This window comes from Mesitornis unicolor, unplaced genomic scaffold (assembly GCF_000695765.1).
Source record: "Mesitornis unicolor isolate BGI_N332 unplaced genomic scaffold, ASM69576v1 scaffold52067, whole genome shotgun sequence".
Taxonomy (NCBI): domain Eukaryota; kingdom Metazoa; phylum Chordata; class Aves; order Mesitornithiformes; family Mesitornithidae; genus Mesitornis; species Mesitornis unicolor.
Genome location: NW_010196789.1, coordinates 165 through 25290, shown reverse-complemented (window position 1 = coordinate 25290; position 25126 = coordinate 165). Strand labels below are relative to the sequence as shown.

The window sequence follows — 25126 nt, the reverse complement described above, 5'->3', positions numbered from 1 at the left end:
GCAGGAATGTAGCACAGCACAGATGAGACTGTGGAAAGACAACTCTGACTCTGCACAGATAAGGCAGAGAGTTGTAAAGTAATTTCTTTATCATAGGAAAATATAAAACAGTGTCAGTACATGTCATTATTTCCCTGTTGCAGTTATACCAGCTTAGGATGTGGTGTCAAATTAAAATCCAAAGTAAACAAATAAAAATGCACTGGAGTCATTGGACATTGAGCCTGTTCTTACCATGTTTTATCCTTTCATCATCTGAATGTTGCATTACGAACCAGTTAGCTGCTTATTTTGCAAAACTGGATCAGGGAGCACCATGGTAGTCCTTATCCTTTCCATTTGTAGGTAATCCCCAAACTCAGTCTATAAATGGGCAGCAGAAGCAAGGCCATAAGCTAAACAAAGGGATGGCAGTCAGACAACTGCCAACTACAGTGGCCAGGTTTAATGGGTAGTTAAACCCCCTTACCTTTACCACATATACCTGTATCTTTGAAGCCAAAATAGATTTATAAGTAGGTCATTTAACCATCGCCTGAGAAGCTGAACTATCACTTTGAAGAGTGCAGAAGATATGGAAAGATGTGGCTTTAGCAACTCACAGTGAGTCTGAGGATGGCATCTTTGGGAAGGGTCTCAGAAGCAAAAGGCTGAGAATTCCCTTACCAGCTACCCTGGGTAAGTAATGAGTCACAGGTGTTATTGCCTTGTAAAGATGGAATTACAGTGATTTTTAGTATTAATATTTATCTGACAATTATCCCACTGTTTGAGTATGTATTTATAGAAGTGTGCATGCATATATATATTTATATATATATGCATAGATGTGTGTTTACATACATACACACAAACGTATGTATATATGACCATTGTCATTAAATATTTCTTTGAAGATTTTTATTTTTCCCTTTGGTGCTTTTGTTGTTCTTAGTTGTATTTACAAAAGTGTTACAAATACTGCTTTATATGCTCAGCCTGGTATTTTCAAAGTCACCTAAAGGGCACTGTGATTTTTGATAGGGTTAGAGTCCCTCCTGCTCCCACCAGCTCCTTTTGCTTACCTTAGGTGTTGCTTATATCCTGTAATGTTTCCTCTCTGACCTGTGCTATTTCATACCTGAAGGATCTCTTCTGAGAATACATATTATAAGAGTTTTTGAAATATGGCTGGGCTTAATCTGAGCATAGGCTCCAGAAGCTGAACAACAAAAAGTATTGCAGTATTAGTTTTAGCAGAGTTGTGGCTTGGGGAATTTTCATGTGATTTTATGAACATTTAAAAACATTCTGCTTGTTTTTTGTTGGTTTGGGGTTTTTTTTTGCCTTCTGCCAGATGAGCTTGCTGGATATTTGAACTTTCTTAGGGGCATGAATGAGAACTAGGTTTTCTACATAGGCTGCATGTTCAGTGACTCTTAAGTCATTCCTAAACTGGCATTTCAACAGTGTGTCTGCAAAGGCATCAAAGTGGAAGACTGAAAGGACAAGATGGTACTGGATTTCCACTTCTTACCAGCTTTATAGCTTGAGCAATATTAATCCCTACCTGGGATTCTCTGCAGAGTAATTACTAGGATTTTCTCTATCACCTCTTTTTTTTTTTTTTTTTAAATCCTGGTGACCTGCCTCAACATTTGACAAATGCAGCAAAAACAACCTGCGTGTTCCACAGAGGAACTTGCTTGAAAAGAAAGCATCTTTATGGTATTTACTTAGTGATGGCTGGTTTTTTTTCTTTAACAAGTGCAGTGTCTATTTCAAGAGGGATAAACAACTACTACTTGAACTATCAAAATATTTAATGCAGTTTTCCCTTGACCATTTCCAAATCATGGCTTTATGTTGTTTTCCCTTAAATCTGAGTTTGGAAAATACTCCAGATCACTTAATGAAATACTCACTCTGTCAAAGTGTGATATTTTGTTGCTAAGTGCTTTACTCCCAAACAGCCAGGAGCTGCAAGTGCCAAAACCCACCGCCAAACGTTCTACATAAGCTTTGGCAAATTCACTTACTCTCTGGCAGGATTTTTGCTCAACCCAGCAGAATCTATTGTCAACATTCCACTAGATTCAACAGTCTTTATCTTTCAAGAAGAATGTTGGCCACACAAGCGTGATTTGTCAGTTAAATCAGCTAAACTTTTTTCATGAACTCACGTGGAAATAAAAGAGGTGGAGTCTTAACCACTTGTTACATGTGATAAAATCAAGCAATGGTTGTGTGGTCTGCTATCCTTACAGATGCCAAAAGACTACAGCCGGTGGTCATAGCAGGACTTAGCCTCATCTGATACTGTCAGGGTTCACTGCCAGTACCAGATGAGGCTCCATTGAAGAGCTGCAGTGAAGGGACATGGAGCAAGCTGGAGAACTTCAGCTGGTGTACGTGGAGAAAATAATAAAGTGAGAGGTCTTTTGGAAAGTACTCCTATCAGCTTCATGCCACAGCTATTTCTTAAAAAAGCACAGAAAGTGAAATAGAAGAGACTGAACAAGCACAGAAACAGAAAATAAATTTGTTTATGCTGGATTGTATATAGGCAAAAGTCTGACTAGCTAGTAGGTGTGAAGTTGAAATCTGCCTGTGAAGGACTTCAAATTTCTGCATATCTGAGCCTCTTGTTTACTTGGATGTAATCAAAGATAAGTGCATATATTTTAAACATTGGGTGGTACTGGCCAACTGTGGTGAGAAGATCTGCAGAATTCAACAAAGGAGCCACTTTGTCACTGATTATCCTCAGAGAATTCAAGTGGCTTCCAAGTGGATGATCTCCTGAAGAGTGGCTGCAGAAGTCTGCCATGAGGAAGTATCAGGTTTTGCTATATGAAAGTCTGACAAGAATTAACCCATTTCCTGTGTTTTCAAAACTTATTTTGGCATTAAAATCACTACTGTATATTTAAAAGATACTTCTTGTAGTAGGAAAAAATCAGTCTTGTTCAATAATTGTTGGTTCTAAATAAAAAATACCTGCAAAATGAAAATGTATAATTCAGATTATGTTTGTTAACTGTTTGACACTGGCAGTTGAAATTTTGCATTGTTTGTATTACTAGCTTAGTAGAACTAAGATTTTTGCTTGCATATCAAGTGTTACAGGAGCATTACCAGTTTCTGTGTAGTATCTTGAGGTCAAAGCTGTCTTTCTCTTGTCTTCATTCATGCAGTGGCCTCTCCCCAGCCCCAGCATTTCACTGAAGGCTTCTGATTGTACCTGCAGTGGGTTCCAGCTCAATACTTTTGCTTTGTTTGCATTGATTTGCATGGCTAATCTGAGCTTTGGGTTCCCTGTACAACATGTGAAGAAATTAGTTTCTCAAGAGTGTGCAGGGAAGCCTCCAGGGTTCACCAGATTAAATACTTGATGGTTTATGTATCTGGTGCTGGATATACCTGCAGAGATAATATAAAGGAATAGGCATCTGGGAGATCTCTGGGTGCATTTGCATTGGTTTTTGGGGTGGATCAGGAGAGTGTTTCTGATGTGTACCTTACAATCGCCTCTTCTCGCCATGCTTTCGTTTGCATCATGGAGCAATCTCGATGTGCACAAACTGAATTCTTGTTGGATGAAACTAAAGCAGAAGCAGTGCTTCAGGATGACACATATGTGCCCTAACCTCTAATGGGCATCCAGTCCCCAGGGTCAGACTAGAGCTAGTGCAAAGTAAAACCCTGGGAAATCCAGCACAACTTCCTCCTATAAATCCTTTCCTGTTGGGCTGCATTACTTGTTAGTATGACACCGTCTGTAAATGTCATGGTTCTGTGGGTTGTTTTGAGTTTTATTCCCAAGCAAAAATATTTGAATAGAAGTTTTCAGTTTATTTGAATTGCTTGGTTGGTTTTTTGCATATAAATTTCTCACATTTACTGCTTCTGAGACTATAAAGCGTTGTCAAATCCTGACCTGAGCGTTACGTGGTTGCTGGCACCCTGCCTTTGCTCCAAGCTCCCAGCGCCAAGGCAGAGCTCCTAGAAGGTGCATTACTCTATTTCAAGTAGCAGCCCTGAACTCGTTTTCCCCCAGCAAAACTCATGGCTACTGCAATTAGCTACTCAGCTGTTATTCTAAATGAGCAGAAAGGACTGTCATGGTGTTATCCTGAAACTAGGCAGTTGTCTTATTTCTTTACAGATCAACTGGCTAAAGACTTCTATTTTTAATTTTATTCCAGAAGTATTTCTGGATGTGACCATTGAATTCTTACAGCATTTTTTTCTTTCTCCTTCAATAGATACATTCTCAGGACTGGATTCAGATGTAACAGCAACTCCAGAGGCATATGTGATATACGATGATGGTACTGTTTAACTGTAAAATATTGCATGTTTTGGGTTGTTTTTTTTCTCCTCTTCTTTCTTTGGAATTGGGTTTGAGGGGGCAGGTTGGTGAATGGGAGCTTAAGCAAGCAGTGGGGAGCTGGAAAAGCTTTCCAGAGTCCCATGTTACTTGTGAAGTTCAGGGCTGCAAAGGCAGCAGTTTCAGGACATGAAGGTCCCTTTCTGTCGATCTAACAGGAACCTGTTGTGGAAACAAGCTGTGTTCAGAGCTGGGTCATACAGTCACCGCTTCAGTCTTTGGCTTACTTTCTCTGGTACAACTTCTAACTCTAGCACGGTCAAAGTCAATGAACTCTTCTAAAATAGAAAAACAAAATATTGTCTGAGGCCTGGAAACTTGAAATACCTTAGTGAGTTTTTAGCATTCTACAGCACTGTGAATATATTTTTTGTCTTCTATTTTCATGTGTAGTCTGTGTTTAGACTACAAAACATGCTCATACTGAATGAGATCACCAACATATGAAATAATAAATCTGCTAGATTCATGTGGAATTTAACTTAAAGAAATTTGAAATCAGATAAAAGGAGAAGAGGGAAAGATTTTTGCAGTTTTATTCATGCCATCTTGATACTATAATTCAGGGTGCACAAAACCTATCTGAAGAAGAAACCTCAAGTCCCAGCATTTAATTATAAGTTTGCACAGGGAATGCAAATTCTTGATTATTTGAATTAGCATTCACTTTCTGGCATCACTGACTTCTGATGTTCTGCTGTGTTTAATTCTTAGATTCCTGCTCCTACCCCCACATATAAAGTACAGACCCCTGTTAAAGTGTTCTAGTATTAGCTTTTTAGTAGAATTTATGGCTCTAGAATAGTGAAAGTTTTTTTCTTGATGGATGAAGTGCTGGGATCTTAAGTCAAACTACCACCACCAAAAGAAAACCACATTTAAGAAGAGAGTGCAGCAACTGAGAGGAAGTTACCACAGACTTTTTTGCTTTTTGCTCTGATTGCCTCATACTGAGGCCAACTAAGAATGTGGGGAGGAGAGGATGAACTGAAAACTGCACAAGTCCTGCATCCCACGTTCCTTACGTCCCCATGAAAGCAGAATGTCCTCAGTGCATGGGTATTTTGCCTGACCTCCACTTAGGTGCAGGTCACCTGCAGAAAACAGATTCTTTAGCAATTTAAGCAGAAAACACTCAAAGCCATGAGCCGAGTCTCACAGCCTGTATAAGGACATAACAGGGTTGCCAAATGCTTCTTTTGCTTTGTTTTGTGTGTCAATCTGGTAGCACAGTAGCTTTTCAAAGAGCACTGGATTTAATGGGACTGAGTATCAGGAGATTAATGTGTGCCAGTTTGCCTTCCCTCATGGCTCTACTAGGAACATGAGTGGCAAGTACAAGACTACACACCTCTACATTGCAGGAAGGTTTAAGAGCAGTATGAACCAGCTCTAGCATTTTAGATTAATAACACAGAGTTTTCTTAATAGGCCATTTTTTCACTCCTTTATCTCCTTCCTTTGGCATTTGAGGGCTATGACCAGGGGCTCAGTTAGTGTGCTGTCTGTCTTTGGGGATGGTAAGGGTAGGTGGCAGACAGAGCAAGTTCAGGATATTGCTGTATGAAAACATTTGTTTGTTGTCACCCTTTTTAGCTCTGGGCAAGGTCTAAATCAGCAGCAACACTAATATTCCAAGGCAAAGACTTTGTGCTCACTCTCCATCAGTTTGGTGAAAACCTTTGCGAGGCTGAGGAGTGACCAACCCTGACTTAGAGATACATAAGGAGTTTAGCAGCTAGGGCACGGTGCATGGCACTCCTTTGGGACTGTGGCTGTGACAGGAATGTTTCCCTTCTTATGGTTAAGTCAAAATAACATGAAGCAAACTAACATTTTCATCTTATGTTTCCTCTGAAGACTACGAGTTCTTTGAGAGCACTTTGCCACCAACCACCACCACTGTCACCACCACCACTGCTTCTACAACGACAGAATCAGAAGTTGTCTATCCAGAGACAAGTGTTGTTGGCACTGGCCCTGTGTCAGAATATGATATTGCTGGGAAGAAGCGGTTCACTGGTAAGGATGTCCTTTGTTTTATGTAGCTTACAACTTGCGCTGCAAAGAATTCTTGTTCTAGCAAGGTCAGCCCTTAAGCCAAGACCATTGTGCAAATACGTTCAACAGACTGGTGTGTGGTCCTTGTAAGGACTGCAACCTGGGAAACCCGAAGAGCAGTCCTCTGTTTATAGCTTTGATGCTTGCATGTCTGTGTGTGGACCCACAACGATATTGTTGAAGCAGTGCAAACCTCTTTGTACTCTTCCAGTGTAAGTGCTCTGCTTTGTAGTCTGCAATGTGTTCAGTTTAGCTGAAGTCAGTACGAGATCAAGAGTAGTGTCTATTCTGGTGCTCAGTTCAGCTCAGCTGCATCATTTTAAGTTCACACCAGTAAGTCAATCAGTGGAAGTCTCCATGCAGGTGTGAGTCTTCCTCTGGTGACCTTGTTCTTTTCCACTGACCCATGCAACCTCTGTGATTTCACCCACCTTCTGGTGTAGATGAGCTATTCAAGCATGTAGCTTGGTGTTGCAGCTCTGACTTCACTGAAAGAAATTTGCTTCTTTGTCAGAGAAGCAGCTGGGGGCCAGACCAGAGGGATTTGGAGGTGGTAGGGCACTGCATTTCAGCCTCCATCCCAGACAGGTGACCCCCCCCCACAGCCCTTTACAAACCTCACATTTGAACTGAGATCAGGTCAGCTGCCAGCTCTCATGGCATTTCAGATGGGAATTCAGGGGATGGAGAGTCAGCTTTGACTCATATCTTGCCTTCCCTTCCAAAATCCACAGGCTTCATGTGGCTTAGAGTGGAACTCTGCTGCTGGAGTAAAAGTTTTGGTTTTGTATATGCCAAGACTTTTTTCCAGTGCATCTTCAGTTTCCCTGTCCAAACAATTTCATGATGTTTCTATTCGGCTGCCTCACTGACAGCACTTCTTGATTCATTTAGCTGGAGAGGCTAAAATTAACTTCATTGCAAGATACGGAAAAAATTCCTTTAGGGCATGAAGTCCAATAAGATAAACCAAGAAATGTTCGCTTATGAACATTTCAAGGCACTAAGGAAATAATACTACCATTTCAATGAATTGTATTATTTCAACTGAATAAACATTTCCAAAGAAAGTTTTACAGTCCATCTTTTGAATGCTGCCGTGATTTTTAAGGCAATAAAAAGATGGTTTAATCTTTATCTAAACAGAAGTGCAATTCTGGTCAGTATAAAACTTTTAAAGATAGAAGTTACAGGTTGAGAGCACATGCCTGAAAGGTAGGGACTCATGAGTCCTGGTCCTTTAGTACCCAGGGAAACACACAATAATCCCTTCATTTAACCTGATTAAACTTCAGCTTGGAATTACTCTTCTTGTTCTCTCTGTTGTTTCACCCCAGCTTCAGGATGTTTGTGTAAGAACCAACCACTAAGACCTGGTAGTGTCTCACATGATCTAAGGGCCTGGCAGGGATCTGTTCCCACATGTGCAAAGGCAGAAAGTTTGGGTGACATTTCCACCCCACCTGCAGGGCAGCTGGAGGCATGCAGTGGGTCCTGCAGTCAGACTGCTCTCTTCTGCCTCTTGTAGCAAATACAGTCCTTCTGTCTTTGCATAATTTGGTACGGTTGTGAGTGTAGGGTAAACCTGAATATTGGCATCCCGTTCCTCCTGCTCATCAGTCAAACTGAGTGCAAGCCATGCTTTGTTGGCAGCAGTGAACCATCTCTGGGCTGGAAAGGGAGGGATTTTAAATGCATCACAAAACTTGATTATCTTATTTTCAGGAACTTTCAGCCTGTGTGCTACTCTGTGTTACCTACAAATGGCTAACTAAACACCACCCTGTCTTTTCCAGCTCCTTATGTGACCTATCTCAATAAAGATCCAGCAGCTCCCTGCTCCTTGACAGAGGCCCTGGAGCACTTTCAAGTGGAGAGCCTTGATGAAATCATCCCTAATGACCTCAGAGAGAAAGAGCTGCGTCCAGTGAAAGCCCCTCACAACATCACTGTTGTGGCAGTCGAAGGTTGTCACTCCTTTGTCATTGTGGACTGGGCCAAACCTGCTCAGGGAGATATGGTAACAGGTACTGTCCTGAGGGTTGCTTTCCTGATGGGGTAGTGGGGAAGGGGAAAGTTTTCTTGAATGATCATTTTTACCTTAAACTGAGCCAGCAGCTCATGAAGCCACCCTGGGTCCTGGCCAGCTGTGAGCATGCAACTGACTTTAAGAATGAATCCCAAAAGTTGCTGGAAAGACACTACAGTAAATAAATAACCCAAATATTTTAGAAATTAATGAACCTCTGTTTGCCAGGGAACCCAAAAGATCTGAAGTAAGCATTGGAAAAGGCCACTGCTTTGGTGCAAATGTCCATTTTTCAAGGAGCGTCACCCAGCTCTGTGACTGACAGCAATGGCAGAGTGTTGGGAGCTGACAGACCCAAAGTAGTGATAATGGTTGGGAAGGGAGAAGGTGGCACTTGAACAGGTTATATCGTGTCTGTCCCACAGCATTTCATTCTCCAAGACTGTTGGACCTTACTGAGTGAAATTTGCATAACATTTAAAAAAAACCAACCAAACAAACAAAAAGCCACCACAGTATTTCTATCTATATTAGCTTCTGCACAGTCAGTGTATCACTTAAAGCTGTGAATAGGTTGCCTCTGTCATCTTTTCGCCTTCAATATTTTAAATTAGTACTTGCACTTGGGTACCATCCTCATGTAATTCTCCATTATTATTAGCTAATGACAGGAAATTCTTGTAGTTTGGCATTTTCCAGGAGAGTTAGGCATCAAATCACATTTATATTCAAAGATGCTTCTATTCCTTTTAACCCATAAAATCTACCACAACACCTAGGGATATAAATTATTTAAAATTTATTTGGAATCTTCACAACTGTTTGTCTTTCCCATTTACAGGCTATCTTGTTTACAGCGCATCCTATGATGACTTTATAAAGAATAAATGGTCAACCAGGACTGCAGGGACTACTCATTTGCCAATCGAGAACCTGAAGCCCAACACACGGTGAGGATTTGATCCATTCTTTTTCAGTTCTCTTAGAGAAGTAAAACAAATTTTGAGGGTTGTCAGTTGTTTTTCTTGGCCTTAGTATAAATGTTTATGTTTGATTCAGATTCTACTCATTCTGTTTGACAGCAAATTTTTTAATAAATGCACACCTACTTACGTGATATCTTTACCATATTAACCCTGGAGCGAATGACTGTGTGTACATGCATCTATATTTGTGTATATAAAAACACTATCTTTAACAGAAGAAGTACATTTTCTAGTCTTATGCATAACTGAATCAAATTCAGAGGGGAAGAGTATGCTAAAGTATACCCTTGCTCTAATGTGATGTGGCCATTCCCACATACTCGTGTGGCCAAGATTTGATACCTAAGGGCTGGTGGGGAGAAGTGCCACTCTATGGTCTCTTTTTGCTGTCTGCTCTTGAGTTGTGCTGGAAGAGAAGGTTTGGTGGTACATAATGAGGCTGTGGCAGTTGCTCAGAAGCCAGTTTGGCAGGAGCTTTAGGTCTTTGTCTTGCAAAAAATCTCCCTGAAATGACAGAACAAGAATGTGTTCTTTGCATATTGAAATAATTCATGTAAATTGGGTGGGAAGTGAGTGGTCACAAAGGCACTACAGTAAAATTACTTCTTTTGATAGAAACTCAGTGGCTCTCATACTTTTGTCTCAAATTCTGAGTCTGAAATACTTTTGGTGCTGCCTTGGGCTAGGTGATTGATCTTCACATGCTGACAACTACAGTCTCAGACTCTGGTGTCAGGTGTTACTCCTGTATTTGGTAATGTGGGACATGCACTGGGATTGTGGGCTGGGACTAGCATGCCTCGTGAGCTACAGGTCAAAGCATCCACTCCTAGGATGGGCCCATAGGGTTTGTGCCAGGGCAACACAGAAGAGAGAAATGGTGTTACCTAAAGTATTTTTTCTTTCCAAGACAATTTATAGACGAAGAGAAGGTTCTTTGGGTTCAAAGCAGTTAACTGAGAACCTCAGCTTAGAGAAGAGTTGCTTGAGCATGGCCATCATCTAAAATCTAAAGAGATTAATTAATCAAATAAGATAAAATAAGTAAATCATGAAAAGTCAGTGCAGTGTAGCATTTGGGTCTCAAACATGACCTTCTGACCACATTGCAGTGCTTCTCCACACACCACTGACTTTAGCATAGACTCACCTTGCCCCTGCAGCTGCTACTGCTGGCCCTGAAACATCCCAGCACCAGGAAATCGCAGTCTGTGTTAAGAAGGAGGTGCTGCTCCCCTCTCTCCTCCCTAGAGATTTTCCTCTAACCAAAGAGTTCTGAGGACATGGCATCTCTTTGGGAGAGCCAGCACTGGAGCAACTTCGGCAGCAGTTCCTTAGTCAGATGCACCAGGGATGCACACACCAGAGGACACTGTAAAAGACCCAGGAAATTAGCAAGCAAAAGGTGTATGGAGAGGCACAATAAGCACATGCAGGACACACAAAATGTTAAAAAAAAAAACCAGAAACAAGATGTTACAGGAGAAGATTTGTGCCATCTTATTGTCTTCTGTTCTGTCTACAGTGCTGTCAGTTACATGCTTCATGAGGCTTTTTCTTACACATCCAAGAAATAAAAAAGGCAACCTGTTCTGAAGGTCACAGTTTGGCTGAATTTGAGTGGAATTCTGTAGGAGCGGCAAAGCTATAGGTTCATGCATCTCCATGAACCTAGTAACTTCCCTGTCAAATATTAAGGTTCTGTTTGAAAGCAGGGAAGTTCAAGCAAGTGCTATTTGTTTTAAGCATATTATTTCCCCAGCATCTTACTGAAGTATGGTATTGGCCTCTCTTGTAAGCTCCATGGAGGCAATAAATACTTCATGCGGGGTCTGTGGTGGAGAAGGAGGGTTCTTCACAGCAGAGAAATTGTATGTATCAGCCAATCTCATTTACATTCTCTAAATCCACAGACTGAATTGATTACATATTTTTTGTTTTAAAAATAACTCCCTAACCACTGGGAAAAGACCCCATGCCTAACTAAGAAAATACGGCATGAAATCTGAAGTTAGTCTAAGAATTTTGTGTTTGTACTGTGAGTGCATTTTGTAAGAAATCTCCAATTAAGTTGGATTTACTGTATGCAGATGCTATTGACTGCTGAGCATCCCATGAGGGGCTGCTGGTGGTGCGGTCTTGTGGTATGCGCAGTGTATCAGAGAAGGGTTGGCATCTTGGCAGGAGTCAGCCTCAGAGAATATTAGAAGCTGTCAGTATCTCCTGAAAAACATCTGCCTGGTGTTTAGGTTTTACACACAAAGCAGAAGTCTATGTTTAACCTGTGTCATAAGTTTTCTTCCTCTTCCGAGGCCTGATCTAACCTCCATTTGAGAAGTGGAAGTTTTTCCATTAGCAAAACTCTGGTCAGCTTCAGTGGGCACAGAAGCTGCTTCCTTGTGACATGTGAATGTAAATGCTAAAATTACTTTAAACCTTATTAAATCTTAAAAACAGCAGTCTTGACAATATCCCTTCCCTAACCTTAATTCTCAGCTGTCACAGAAGACTGATGCAAAGGGCTGGACAGCATCCACTCAGCCACTAAATCCAGTCTCCTGCAGTCACAAACAATATAATCCTCATCATAAACATTTCAATCTCCTTCTTGAGCATGGTTAGGCTTTTTCCTGCCTTTCTGCGGGAAAGCTGTGGCACTGATGGGAGTGGCTAGTTAGTCTCATGATTTCAAACATCATCCTTTACCACGGTATCTCCATGTCTCCTCGAATCTTCTTCCCTGTCCACTTGTTTTTTGTCCTCTCAAGGGACATTTCGATCCCACAGTGCCTGCTATCAATTCCAGGGTTGTACAGAGCATTTCATAGAAGGCTTTCAGACATTTACTTGGGGCTTACAGTTGCAAACAGAGCCTGGATCTTCAGATCTTCTGGCTCTAGGGGCCAGATGCACCAAAAAATTCTGTTTCCTTTCTGTATCTCCGTTAAAGCAAAGCCACACTGTATACAACAAGCAGCATCAGCCACAACCGGCTGCTGTGCATCACCAGACAGCACAAAAGGTGTGAAGGAAACCCTCGACCTGTGCAAGCGGTAGACCTGTGTGGCACACAGCTACCACACCGGCTGTGAGGACCCATGGGTGGCTCTGGTCACGGTGATTGCCATGGCTCCTGTCCTGCCACCTGCAGCACATGCGGACAGTGCTGCTGTGTGTCCCACAGCTGGCTGGCCTGCCACCTCAGGCTGCCGCTGGATGGGTCACGGGACTGGGGGCAGCCCATGCAGGCATGCCTTCAGAAAGACTGGAAAAAGGATTTTATGGCTAATGATTTTTTTTAAAAAACAGCTGTTTCCCTAATTAGTATGCTGAGTGATTATCTCACTTTGTGGCTGCGAGCGCCAGCTATTTAATTCGAACAGAAGGGAGACACTTTGAATTGTCATAAAATGATCTTGCTCAAAGTGACAGGTATGGTGATACGATTAGTCATATAGTCTAAATGAATAAAGATATTACATATTCACTGCACCATTACAGTTTATGATGTCGTTTTTTGACGTGTTAGTCAAAACTCTCGAAGGAGGTTTACTCTTAAGAGGAAAAGCCTTTTTCTTGTCTGTATTGAAAATGAACAGTGTACGGTTTTGCATCTCTTGCAGTTGTGATTCTTCTATATTTATTGGTAACAATTCATTGGAATTCTGCGTAAGCAAAGTGTAATCAAAGCACAAACAACTTATACGTTACAATTTTTGTTCATGTGTTTATGTGAGGAAGAACAGTAGAGCTATACTGATTTGAGATTTCCTGGCAAATTCATCAGCTGAAGGATTCTGACTAATGAAAATGTCAGATGCCTGGACCTAGGAGGGATTTGGCAATTTCTTTTTTATTTGTCATGTCTGAGAAAGAAATATATCCCGACTGCATTACTTTGTTGACGTTCTTAATACAGCAATCATAGAGTTGTCTATGTTTAAGTCACAGGTCGGCAAGTCATGAGACCTGGCTCTCTTTCTGGCACTGCTAAAGACTTCTTGTATATATAAAGGCTTAAGAACTAATTTTCCAATTTAGCAAAGAAAAATGTACTCATAACTTCATCACTGTTTTTTCCAGACAGTCAGGCAGGCATCTTGAACAATCATGTGTCCCAAATGGGCTTTTATGTACGTAACAGGACACTTGTATGCACAGTTGTCATGATTGCATAGGCAATCAGTTCCTGCATTACACATTAGATACAAAACTGCGTGCTTTTCCCTACTTAAATAGATGAGGTTTGAGCACAAGGTTCTCGGGCTGCTCTCTCCTATTTCAGATGTGGATCATGGCACTTGTGTTTCTCATGGGAATATTTTGAAGCGAGCATTACTACACACATATTAAGTGCATTGAAAGGGTTGCTCAGAAGGTGCCACTGTGTTGCAAAGGTGGTATCTAATTACACCTCTTTGGAAGCAGCAGAAGTTAGGTGTCCATGCAGATGTTTTCACCATGCTTTGAAGCATCATGGAAAAGATGTGGACTGGAAAACATTTTTCTCCTGCTCTTCTGAAGTACTTACACCAAGCATACATCAGCAGGGACAGGAAGCATGTCACCTATGCAGAGGTAGGAACACGTCCCACAGAGGGTCTGATCATGTGTGTGCTCCGGGTCTAGTACAGATATGAGGTAAAGCTTGTGCCATGGATGAAGTCCAGAATATTTCAATTCCTGTAGCTTCCACATTGATCTTACCTAGAGGACCCGCCTGTGATTTTAAGAAAGTGAACAAGACGGTGCCCTGGCATGTACTCAGGAGATAACTGGCTTCCTTCATGGCAAAACTGTGTGTACACATGACTGCCACCCTTCTGCTGAAGAAGTGGATGTTATTTGCACATTTTCAGCTTTTTCATAGGGATCAGTTTGCTTTTGAGGCAAAACAGTTCACTTGGTATGAAAAAAGGCATACTTTTTAATGAAAAAAGAGATTCACCTTTGCCAAAGGGCTGGTTCAACTGTGTCCTCTCCGGTTTATCAGTGTGAGTATTTGCATATGTGCTCAGCTGGTGCTTAGGCCAGAGATAGTCCTTTCAGGAGCAACTTTCAGGCCCTGCTTTGTGGCTAAGTACTTGAAGAACAGATCCATCTTACAGTACAGGAAGATGCATGCAGTAAAAGTTGAGTGGCAGACTGGAAATAGCAAAGCTTCTGCAACAGAATAGCATTGAATTTTCTTGCTGCCTTGAAGGCTGTAAAGCACAAGCATCTTACATGACATTAAAACCTGTTGCAATGGCTACTGTCATTTCTTGTGGGCAGAAGTGAAGAAAGAAGAGTAGAGTTTTTAGTGTGGATGGTGTCCACACTTGGTGTATAAACTGTGTCAGGTAGAAACAGCTTCTAGGGGACGTCAGACCGCCTCTGCTGTGAACCACACTGTCTCAGCCCAGTGTGGTCAGTGCAAGCGGATCAGTGGTAGTAGGTTTCTCTGCAGGATGAAGAGAGCTTTGCCATCAAGAGCAGCCGGATGTGTTTTAAGTGGGGCAGGCTCACTTTCACCAGGAGCATCAGGCTTGCTGCTCAGATGGGACATTGCCATGAGAGCTGGTTCTGCGCTCGGTGGCCCCTGTCCCCTCAAGTAAGCGCACGTCCTGTTATGTGGGTCATGTGTGGCGTTTTGGAGATGTCTACTTTTGGATAAGAGGCTAAATCAGGATCCAAATGCTATGTGGATATTACAGAGGTGTGGTCATTTTTTTATTAATTTCTTTACAAGAATGAGATTGAGCAATCAGGCAAGAAAGGAAAACCTAATCTCAGGCACTTAAAAAATGCTGTGCTGGAACTTTTTACAGTAATCTTCCGTTCTAATTGGTTTCTGCTGGACTGGATACAAACCAAAAAGGGAAAGAAGAAAACATTAATCTGGGGAAAAAATGTCAGGATAGGCATCAACTAAAAATCATTGTATTTGAAAATGAATTAAAATTATGCTTACACACATCTTTTACATCTTCTTCTGTAAGAGTGAGCATAATTTTGCTTCTGTTGAGCAAATAATAGAGTTCTAGTGGTGAGTCATGTGCTTCGAGTTAAGCATGTGATCTAAATACTTTGGGGAATCAATAAGTAATCACATGTGAAACTTTCTCATATTACTTAAGTATTGTGATCTTAATGCTGCTAGAGTTTTACAGAAAGGTCAAAAGCTTAGCTTCTGATTTCTTGTAAATCTGATCTAGTTTTAGTATGCAGTTCACACTATTGCTTTTGTAGGAGTTAATCCTGTTTAAAACTGTTCTGATAAGAATTTAATTTCCTTGCAACTTTTTCTTTTAGTCTGTTACTATTGGTTGTTTCATATAAAGTGGGTGTAGTTCTGTGAGTTGTTTGGAAGGGGAGTGATAAAAGATAAATGCTCCAAAAATATGCATGTGAGCAATTGCAAAAAAGAGAAACTTGCATGTAACAGCCAGCTCGTACCCTGGCTGAGTATCCAACTCTGTTTGATGCAAAGGACACTTGAATTCAGTGGAATTCTGCTGGTTTGATTCTCACCCTGTTTTAGTATTATTTATCATTTAGTCCATTGCAGGGGAATCAATGTTTTTATATTATTCATTTTGCCTCTCTTTTTGTTTCAGGTATTATTTTAAAGTCCAAGCAAAGAATCCCTTTGGTTATGGACCTGTTAGCTCTTCAGTCTCATTTATCACAGAATCTGGTATGTTTTGCTTTTTATTTTCATCACAAAACTGAGTTCCTAGTAACAGATGTGGCAAGGCAGTGACTGAAACCAGCATGGTAATAATGGTGATTAGCCTGAACTTGCTGCTTTTGAGATTTATTTTCTTTTAGGTTAATTATTTGTTTTCAGTAAAGCTAGGAAAATAATATGCACTTCTAATGCCACTATGAAAATATAAGTGACATTAAAGTGAACTTCAGGGTAGCAGGAAGTTGAATTTAAAATACAAACGACTACTAATGTTCAACAATGCAGAAGCAATGGGAAGTTTGATGTCTTCAATAGATTGACCAAACATTTAGTAAATTAGCTTCCTAATTGTGAACAGCTGAATAGTTGGAAGCGGTTGTCTCTGGAAGAAACATAGGAAATAATTGTTCCATCAGATGGGCAAAGTTCTCTGCTCTTTTTTTGACAGGACACACTACACTTTCACAGGGCTAATAGTGTGCTCAAGAGCAGCACCCCCTTCTAAAACAGTACATTAAATGAGCTGTATTTACTCATTTCTTCTTCTTCCATTAAGCCAGAGGCCAATGACTTCACTGAATAATAAAAGGCATATTATTCAGTCTTTACTTGAATAAAAGGTCAGTTGTGTCTTGCAAATTTTGCCCTTTTGACAACATGGGGTTTATGCAGTCTCTGCCTTTACTCATTTGAGTTCAACCTGCTGGCTTTAGAAGCTCCATTAAGAACCATCTTTACAAAAGGGAGCTAAAGATACAAGATAAGTAAATGGTACTGCATAACATATTCAGATTTTTTTACAGGAGTAAGAAACTCAAATATAAATCCAAGCATAATATTTAACATTGGACAAATACAGCATGCTGTATCTTGCAGGGAGTTTTGCTGATTAGCTGACTGCCAGTATGTGAGCCTAAATGCCTCATTTTCCTATCCAAAACCAGCTACCTTGTGAGCTTTATTCAGCAACTTAAATCCACCAAATTTAAAGTTTTATTTGCAGCATTGATCTTTCATTTGTCATGTGGCCAAAGGTGGCTTTCCAGCTGGTGCAAGTACAAAAGCAGTTGCTAAATTCAAAGCCAGATGGTATGGTTACAGTGACGGAGTAGGTCAGAAAAGACAGAAATTGGTTGTTCAGGGTACTCTTCTAGAGCTAAAATGGTAAATTTCACATATTTATGAATACCACTAAACGTGATAGATGTCTGAGACTGAGATTTGCACACAAGAGGGAGGTTATGTTTTCCTCTGGAAGATAGGCCTGCAGGTGTAACTTACACTATGTATTCAGAAGCCTACAGTGAAACTGTCCTGCTGCTTTGAGACCTTCTGAGAGGAGGAAATCTGTTTCAAAGTTGGCTTTGAAGTTTGGTACTGATCTCAGTAGAGTTTTTACAGTATCAAAATAAATATGCAATCCTGTGGCAACTTTCATCAACTGAGAAAAACAGTGGAATAACAAACACTAATTAGCTCTGCAAATTGAGAGGACATGTAAATTCCACATTATGAATGTGGAATTCATAAGGGCAGCTACTCTGCAAATAATATTCTCCTGAGTGATACTGTATGTTTCTTATTATAAAACAATGTTTGGAACAAAATATTAAATTTTATCTGTTTCATTCTTCTAGACAATCCCCTCCTCATTGTCAGACCACCTGGTAAGTCTTTCTCTGCTGTTTCTTTCATCAAGTGCATAAAACCTGTGCAAAACAGTTACAGTATAGGTGTTAGAAGCATATCAACACACAGTTTACCGTTTTAAGCAGGAACAGGTAGTAATTTGTTGTGTTACTTCACAAAACATTTTCTGGCTTAGGACCTCTTATTCTAGTCTTTGAAAAAAAAATCTTGTAAAGATATGTTAGAATAAGCACTTGATTTTAGCCCATCTTTTGCCTGGTACAACAGCTTTAATTGCTTAGTAATAAGCACTAAACTATATTGCTTCTGTATCTGTGTCCTTCAGTTGCCTGAGCACAGTTTGATCAGCAAGATCAAGTTTTCCTATCCTATGCCCTTCTAAATAATAAAAAAATCGAGGATTTGTTACTGACCTGAATTATATGCCATGAAACTCTTGAGCTTGCTTTGCATTTCCAAATTTGCAATAAGCCAGTTCAGCCCCTGCTTGGAATTGCTGATTTCCTGGTGCTAGGACCAACCTTGACAGGGTAATCCCAGGCATCATGTACTCTTGGAAGAGATGCAGGAAAAAAGACATCAGTTATTACTCTCTGTCAGCTTTCCTAAGCAGTTCAAAAGGTTGGTTCTGGGGCTTTTTGACTACATTGCTCATGAAAACAATGTCCAGTGTCTGCCTCCCATCTATGTTTTATTATGCTTGTTAGTCTGTTTTTTCCATGTCCTTTCAGATGTCTCTGATGATGCACAGATATTGGAGAGCATGAGCACACTATGTCTCTGGCAGTCAGTGTGGGAGGCCTCTGAGAACGGTGGCCTTCCCGTGTTCCTGGTCCCCTTCAGGATTTTCACTGCCAGTTATTTTGTGGGGCTGTTCATGGAAAGGAGGTTCTGGGAGGTGATAGCTTTTTACTTGTAGTTTCTGCTTTGACTGGACAAGGAGAAAGTATTTTTTTGTAGCTGCAGTGGTAGAGATGAGACAGGCCAAAAATAGGTGGTAGAGCTCTGGGAACCTGTGGAAATAAGGAGCTTCTGAACATCCAGCACAACTCTTACAGGATATGCTAAGTTTATCCTTCAGGATTTTTGGAAGTGGGCAAAAGTGATGGACAAAAGCAGACTATTCATAGCAGTAAAACTGCATTCAAGAAATTTTATTGCTTTATTCTAAAGAGGAAGCTGTGGCCAAAATCCTGTAATCCTTTCACTGTGTGACTAATTGCAGAGTGAGTCCAGTTACGTTTGTGTCCAAACCATTGGAGTTCTGAGGACTGCTGATCAGTGATTACTTCTCACATGCAAGTGTTTGTAGGATTTGATCCTTGTGCCTAGTAAGAGGGAGGAAGAATGACCAACAAAAACTCTTTTGATCTGATTTGTAAACCACCTCAAGACTGCACAGTAACAACAGGGCTTTGTGTTGTAGCCAGACAGAAAATGCCAATTATCCCATTGGAAGCTTTTTGTGTAATTATATATACACACATTTCTACAACACCCATTTCAAAAGAAATTATACTGTCTTGTATAAGGCAAGCCTTTAGTCAAGCCAGTAGGAATATTTAGTCTTTGGTGGTACAGTTAAGCAGTCTCCTCTGCAGCAGTGCTCTGAACAGAGTTCTCCAGGAAAGGTCTCACTTGTGTATTATTGGAACCTCAGCTGTTTTGATATAATGTGGGAAAACAAAATGGAAAAGTACATTTCTGATTTGATCTTTTTAACCAAATAGCAAGAATAGGCTTGAATTCACACCACAGACTGTTATTCACTGCAGAATCTTTAACATCTGTTTTTTAGCAAAAGGATTAAGTTTTGTACTTAGTGTTAAAAAGCAAGTGACTGTATTTAAAGGTGTCATTGTCAGACCTAAAGTCAGACTCTGTTTAGAAAAGAAACTCAGTATCACTAGATAGAGCAGATGTCTTACTAAAAACAGTGAGACTCTGTTTACTTAAAACTGTGGTTCAGTACATGAAATGATATTTTTATCATTTTGACAGTTATTATTGTCTACTGCCTAGAAGGGATTTAATCAAGTCCCTTGCTTTTTTTTTTTTGACGTTTGTTCTTGAAGTAGTATTTCTAGATATAGAAAAGTCATGCATTAATCTGCTGCAGCATCTCTTGTAAAGCATGTTATCAGATGTTAACCTCAGCAAAACTCAGACTGAAATGTTAAAGTCTGTCCTTAATGTTGTTTGTTTGGTTTTTTTCTCTAAGGTGGTGAGCCTATCTGGATCCCATTCACCTTTAAATATGACCCCACCTATTCAGACTGCACCGGCAAGCAGTACGTGAAACGAACTTGGTACCGAAAGTTTGTAGGAGTGGTTCTTTGCAACTCCTTGAGGTACAAGATTTACCTCAGTGATGACCTGAAAGGTAGGCACCAAGATTAATTCTCTGATATATGATTACTTGTTGATCTGGGGTACTGGGATTATCTCAATGGCTTTTCAGGTTATGCAAATAGGTTATTTTTATGACACTGCATTTGTATAGTTTAAAGGCAGTGTTTGAATATACGATAAGAAACAATCGAGGCAGCAAGACCCAATTCATCTGCTAGAGAGTGGTTCAAAGATTTAATTTTCATTTGAAACTTTAGTCAAACTGACAGTATTGACAAATTGAATGCTTTTTACTTTCTTATGATATACCGAAATGACTGGTTCAGTTGAAGTTCCTTCCGCCTGCTGTCTGTGGTGCAGTGTCCATGGACTTGCAAAATGGGGAATATTCCTTACTGAGCTATAACCCATTTCTCTTTTCCATAATTCTTCCTTTCATACTGCAAAGGTAGCCTTCTTTCTGTTTTCAGCCACTGTTTGTTCATTGGTATTACTCTGTTTGTCACTGTAGTACTTCTCCTTATTTCTCTCCCATCTGCTTTTCTGGTGGTAAAAAGCAACCCAAACAAAAATAATGCTGAGTCAAACAATCTGTCTTCAGATACCTTCTACAGCATCGGGGATAGCTGGGGAAGGGGTGAGGACCACTGCCAGTTTGTGGATTCACACCTGGATGGAAGAACGGGACCTCAGTCGTACATTGAAGCCCTGCCCACCATCCGAGGTATGGCAACATGAGTGTGAGGTGCTGGCAGGTGCCTGTCATCCCATCTGTAGGTCTAAGGGGTAGGGAGCAGGACAGAGAGCAGACCTCTTTGTCCACCACTACTGGCAGCTCTCTGAGGAGCCCTGCTGATGTGGTAGGTGGTGAGATGGTCTTGTACTCAAGCCTAGCTGAACAGGTTGTGAAAGTCCCAAAAGGACTTGTGTGTGTTGACACAGAGAGAGAGAGAGAGAGAGAGGGAAATAGAGGGGCATATAATGCAAATCATTTACAGGAACAAAATGCCAAAACAGAAAGAAAAAAATTGTACAGGTCTATGAAACCTTTCTCCCAGCTATAAGATCTGCCTTATTGAATAGAGGAGTAAGCTCTTTCACATGCCATAAAGAACCAGTTGCAGCTTTGCAAATACATTTTTTTGCAAATTATTTCCAACCAGTTAATTCAATGCCAAACACATAGGAGTATGTCCAATGACTTAAGGTTGGATTGCAGGACTTCTATTCTGGCCTGGTATATATCTTCCTCTGAGTGAAAGTTCTCACCTTGAAGGAGTTCCTCCAAGTAAACTGCTCAGCTCACACAGCCAAGAGAGTGATGGCTTCCTTCTCAAAATGAACCCAATCATGAAAGTCAGCCAATCCTTTCAATAAGGCAAATTATTTAAATTATTCAGTTGCTTTAATGGTTTCCTTGTTAAGTTGTTTGTTGATATTCTACTGGTGGCATGACCAGGAAGAAACTGAAATAGTCACTGTTATTTATATATCACTGGGAAGCACAGCATTTCTAAGTTCAAAAAGGAGATGAACAATCCAGATGTGTATTACTAGGTCTAAGAGACAGAGATAGAGAGCACACCAAAAGTACATTATTGGCACAAGTCATGAGTGTTTCAGATATTCCAGTGCACGAGCTATGCAGAGAAGAATGCTGCACCTCTCCTAACACTTTAAGCAGTCACATTCTTTCTGCAGATGAAGAAAAAGGGGGAGAAAGGGCTTAAGTCCATATTTACTGCATGAAATGATACCTTTTTGTTTTGTGAAAAGCTGATGTTTGTTGATAGTCTCTTGAGCCCTATGAGATAATACGATTTGATGGTATTTTTTGCCACAGAATCCTTCATATATTTAAACTGACTTGCAAGCTTCATAAACACAGCTGAAATGTAGACACCTTTTGGAGTGAAATGCAGAAGCGCTTTGGCAGACCACAGCATTACACAATATTTAAAGAGATTTTGGACAGTAAAATCTATCAAAACTACAAGACATATAAAGGACCAGAGTTAAATCTTTAAAGAAAGATCTAAAGTGAATACCAGGTCTAGCAAATACCCTTTTGACAAAACTCCCCACCAGACAGCTTCTAAGTTTTCATTTGGGCTGTGGGGTTGACTCTCGCTGTGTCTGTTACTTTTGTTAAATGACTATGTCTTTGTTTTTCTCCCAACAGGGTATTACCGCCAGTACCGCCAGGAGCCTGTATCATTTGGACGCATTGGATACACAACACCCTACTACTACGTGGGCTGGTATGAATGTGGCGTGCCCATCCCAGGGAAATGGTAGCAGCCTGCTTTCCTGTCTGAGGCAGACCATGCTTTTCAAATTATTTCTACCAGAGGACTGTGAGCAACTGATTTGGAAATTAAAAAAATAAAAAAAGAAATTAGGCAAACCAGTGAAGACCAGCTGCTCAAGAAACCCTCATGAAGCCAAACATGGTCCCCACTTTACCATCCTAGATCTGTGGTGCTGCTTGATTTCTGCTTGGAAGCAGGGACAAGATATAAGTTTGGTGTCCTACCTTCCTCCTCTGGGCCTTTAAGGCACAGAGAGGTGGTTGCAGTGTGTGTGACCTGTGAAAACTAGAACTGTATTAGCCATGAAAATTTGGAAGTTTCTTATATCTTGCGGGAACGACCTAAGCATGCTGTGCTTGCTTAATGGGATGCTAAACTGTCCTTTGCTGCCCTCTGGGGCTCCCCTATGCAATCCTGCCACGTAACCGGGCACCCACCAAAGGTGATATATTCTTCTGAAGACTTACCCTGTGGGTTTGCCTGCTGCTGGACTAATCACCAGGTCACAGTGTAAATTCACTTTGAGATCTGTATATCTATATCTATATAAATACAGTACTGTACATCTGCAGATGTACTGCTTAGAGATGCTGAGTTTTTCTTGTTCACTAGGTAAATATGTTTGGAATTTTTATCTAAAAGGTGCTGTTAATTCTTTGAGATATTGCTATGCACAATATATTAACCAAGGAAAGAGCTGTATTCTTCTTGCAACTCCTGTTGATCTAACATTTGAATGATTGATCATAAGACCTGTGTCCTACTTCCTTGACTGCCTTTGGACTGGACGTTCATTTGAAATCTACCCCTTTATCCTTGTTAGAGTGGCATTGTATAGTCCAGCAAAAGCACATATTCAGCAGTTTATCAGCATGAGTTAAACTTTCTCTCCTTTACTATTTAGAAGTTTTAGTGCAACTTTTCTTCAATCCTTTCTTATCTTACTTGGTATGTTATTTATTCCTTATCAGTACCTTTCACTTCACTGTGTGGAGGCATGAGATGAATAACTTACAAATTAGAAACTGCTTTCAACTTATTTTGTCTTCAAAAAGAAGCCCAAGCCATCTATACAAGAGTCAACTAGCAGGAAATGCCTTTGACTTTGATCCGTCCTGGGGACAAATTGGGATACAGTTCCTTTAAAATACTGCCGAAATCTCTTCAGATCAGAAAGCAAAAGCTGACGTAGATGAAATGTATAATGATGATTTTTTTAGCAGGTATTTGGAAACTTGCAATAAAGTAGGATTTTAGTAGTCCTTCTGGGCAATCTAGCATTAATGATTTACTCAGTAACTTTCATGGTCTTCCCATTTCATGGTAACATCTCAACAGCCTTTGCTCACATTACTAAGACTCCACCTTTCTGACAGCCCGGGAGAGTAGCAGCATACCTGGGGGATGCTTCCAGTCTCTGGTCTATCTCTTACTCTCATTCCAGCATACTTGTAGTGTAGGTCTAACACCTTTTCAGTTGCTTCCTGTAGTTACTGTAAATTGTATGAGGACAAAGAAAGGAACTAAACTGATTAAAAGAGCTTTTTAGTTTTCATGGTGATTTGGATTTTAACACTTTAATTGTTCTCACATAGTTTTGCTACAGTGCAGTGCCAAGTATATGGTCTTGAAGTATAAATTTTTTCCCTAATAAACCTATGATACATGGTTCCATTTCTATTTCATCCTTTTTTGGTCATCTGTGTCAAGTAATCTTACAAAGTGACAAATTGTTAGCTTTCAAAAAGTCTTCCCAGGGAGAGGAGTAGGTGTCAGCTTTTTCTAAGGGACTGGAAGCATGTGAGTGTGTTGTACCCTTACAAAGGTGGTGAGCAGCCAGTGTGGAGTTACCAAGGGCAAATCATGCCTGACCAGCCTAATCATATTCTTTGTTGAGATGTCTGGCTCTGTGCACAAGGAGGGGAAAGTGGATACCATTGACTTTGGCTTTTGTAAGGTGCTTGGTATGGTCTCCCACAGTGTGCTTGTAGGCACACTAGCGGGATATGGCTTGCATAGTTGGACTTTAAGGTGGATGAAGAATTAGCTGAGATATGAGGATCAAAGTGTTGTGATCAAAAATAGTGACAGTCCAAATGACAGCTGGTTGCAAGTGCCACCCCCACGGGTCAGTGCTGGGGCCAGTACTATCTAGTGACCTGGGTGATGCAATGTAGTGCACTGGTGGAGTGCACCGGTGGAATGCACTGTCACCAAGCTTGCGGCTGATACTAAACTGGGGTGGAGAGTAGATGATGTGCTGGAGGGCAGAGCTGCTGATTAGAGGGACTTTGAAAGACTGGAGAAATGAGCCATCAGGGCCCTCATGCAGTTCAGCAAAAGGAAATGAGAAATCCTTCACATGGGATGGAATAGCTCCTTGCGGTGTTACAGACTGGGATGACTGTTTAGAGAGCAGCTTTGCAGAAGAGGACTTGGGGGTCCTAGTGGACAACAGATTGAATGTGAGCACTTCAGAGATCCATTCCAACCTACATTATTCAGTGAGGTTTTATGATTCTAGAGGAGGCATCCAATAACAAAATGTATTTTTTTCTTTTATTGAATCAAAGCCATGCCTTGGCCCAGAGCCCAGTCTTCAACACATGTGAGTGGGACTTGCGCCACTGACTCTAAAGAGCAGGGCCTGGTTTCACCAGTTTGACCTAGTGTTTAAAGATGGATGTTCCC

The 25126-nt window shown here is 40.7% G+C and overlaps 1 protein-coding gene across 1 annotated transcript in view; it reads left to right on the top strand.

Annotated features, from left to right (window-relative positions):
• FNDC1 (fibronectin type III domain containing 1) overlaps positions 1-22772 on the top strand; it is a gene marked incomplete at its 5' end in the record, with an annotated part of 31454 nt that extends 8682 nt beyond the window's left edge. Inside the window, 10 exons of the mRNA XM_010188587.1 lie at positions 3989-3991; positions 4248-4313; positions 6233-6394; positions 8230-8460; positions 9304-9412; positions 16048-16127; positions 17759-17788; positions 19993-20154; positions 20725-20847; positions 22306-22772. Of these exons, the coding sequence (XP_010186889.1) occupies positions 3989-3991; positions 4248-4313; positions 6233-6394; positions 8230-8460; positions 9304-9412; positions 16048-16127; positions 17759-17788; positions 19993-20154; positions 20725-20847; positions 22306-22421 (1082 nt within the window). The remainder of the gene's footprint in view (positions 1-3988; positions 3992-4247; positions 4314-6232; positions 6395-8229; positions 8461-9303; positions 9413-16047; positions 16128-17758; positions 17789-19992; positions 20155-20724; positions 20848-22305) is intronic.
• Positions 22773-25126: the final 2354 nt, after the last annotated feature.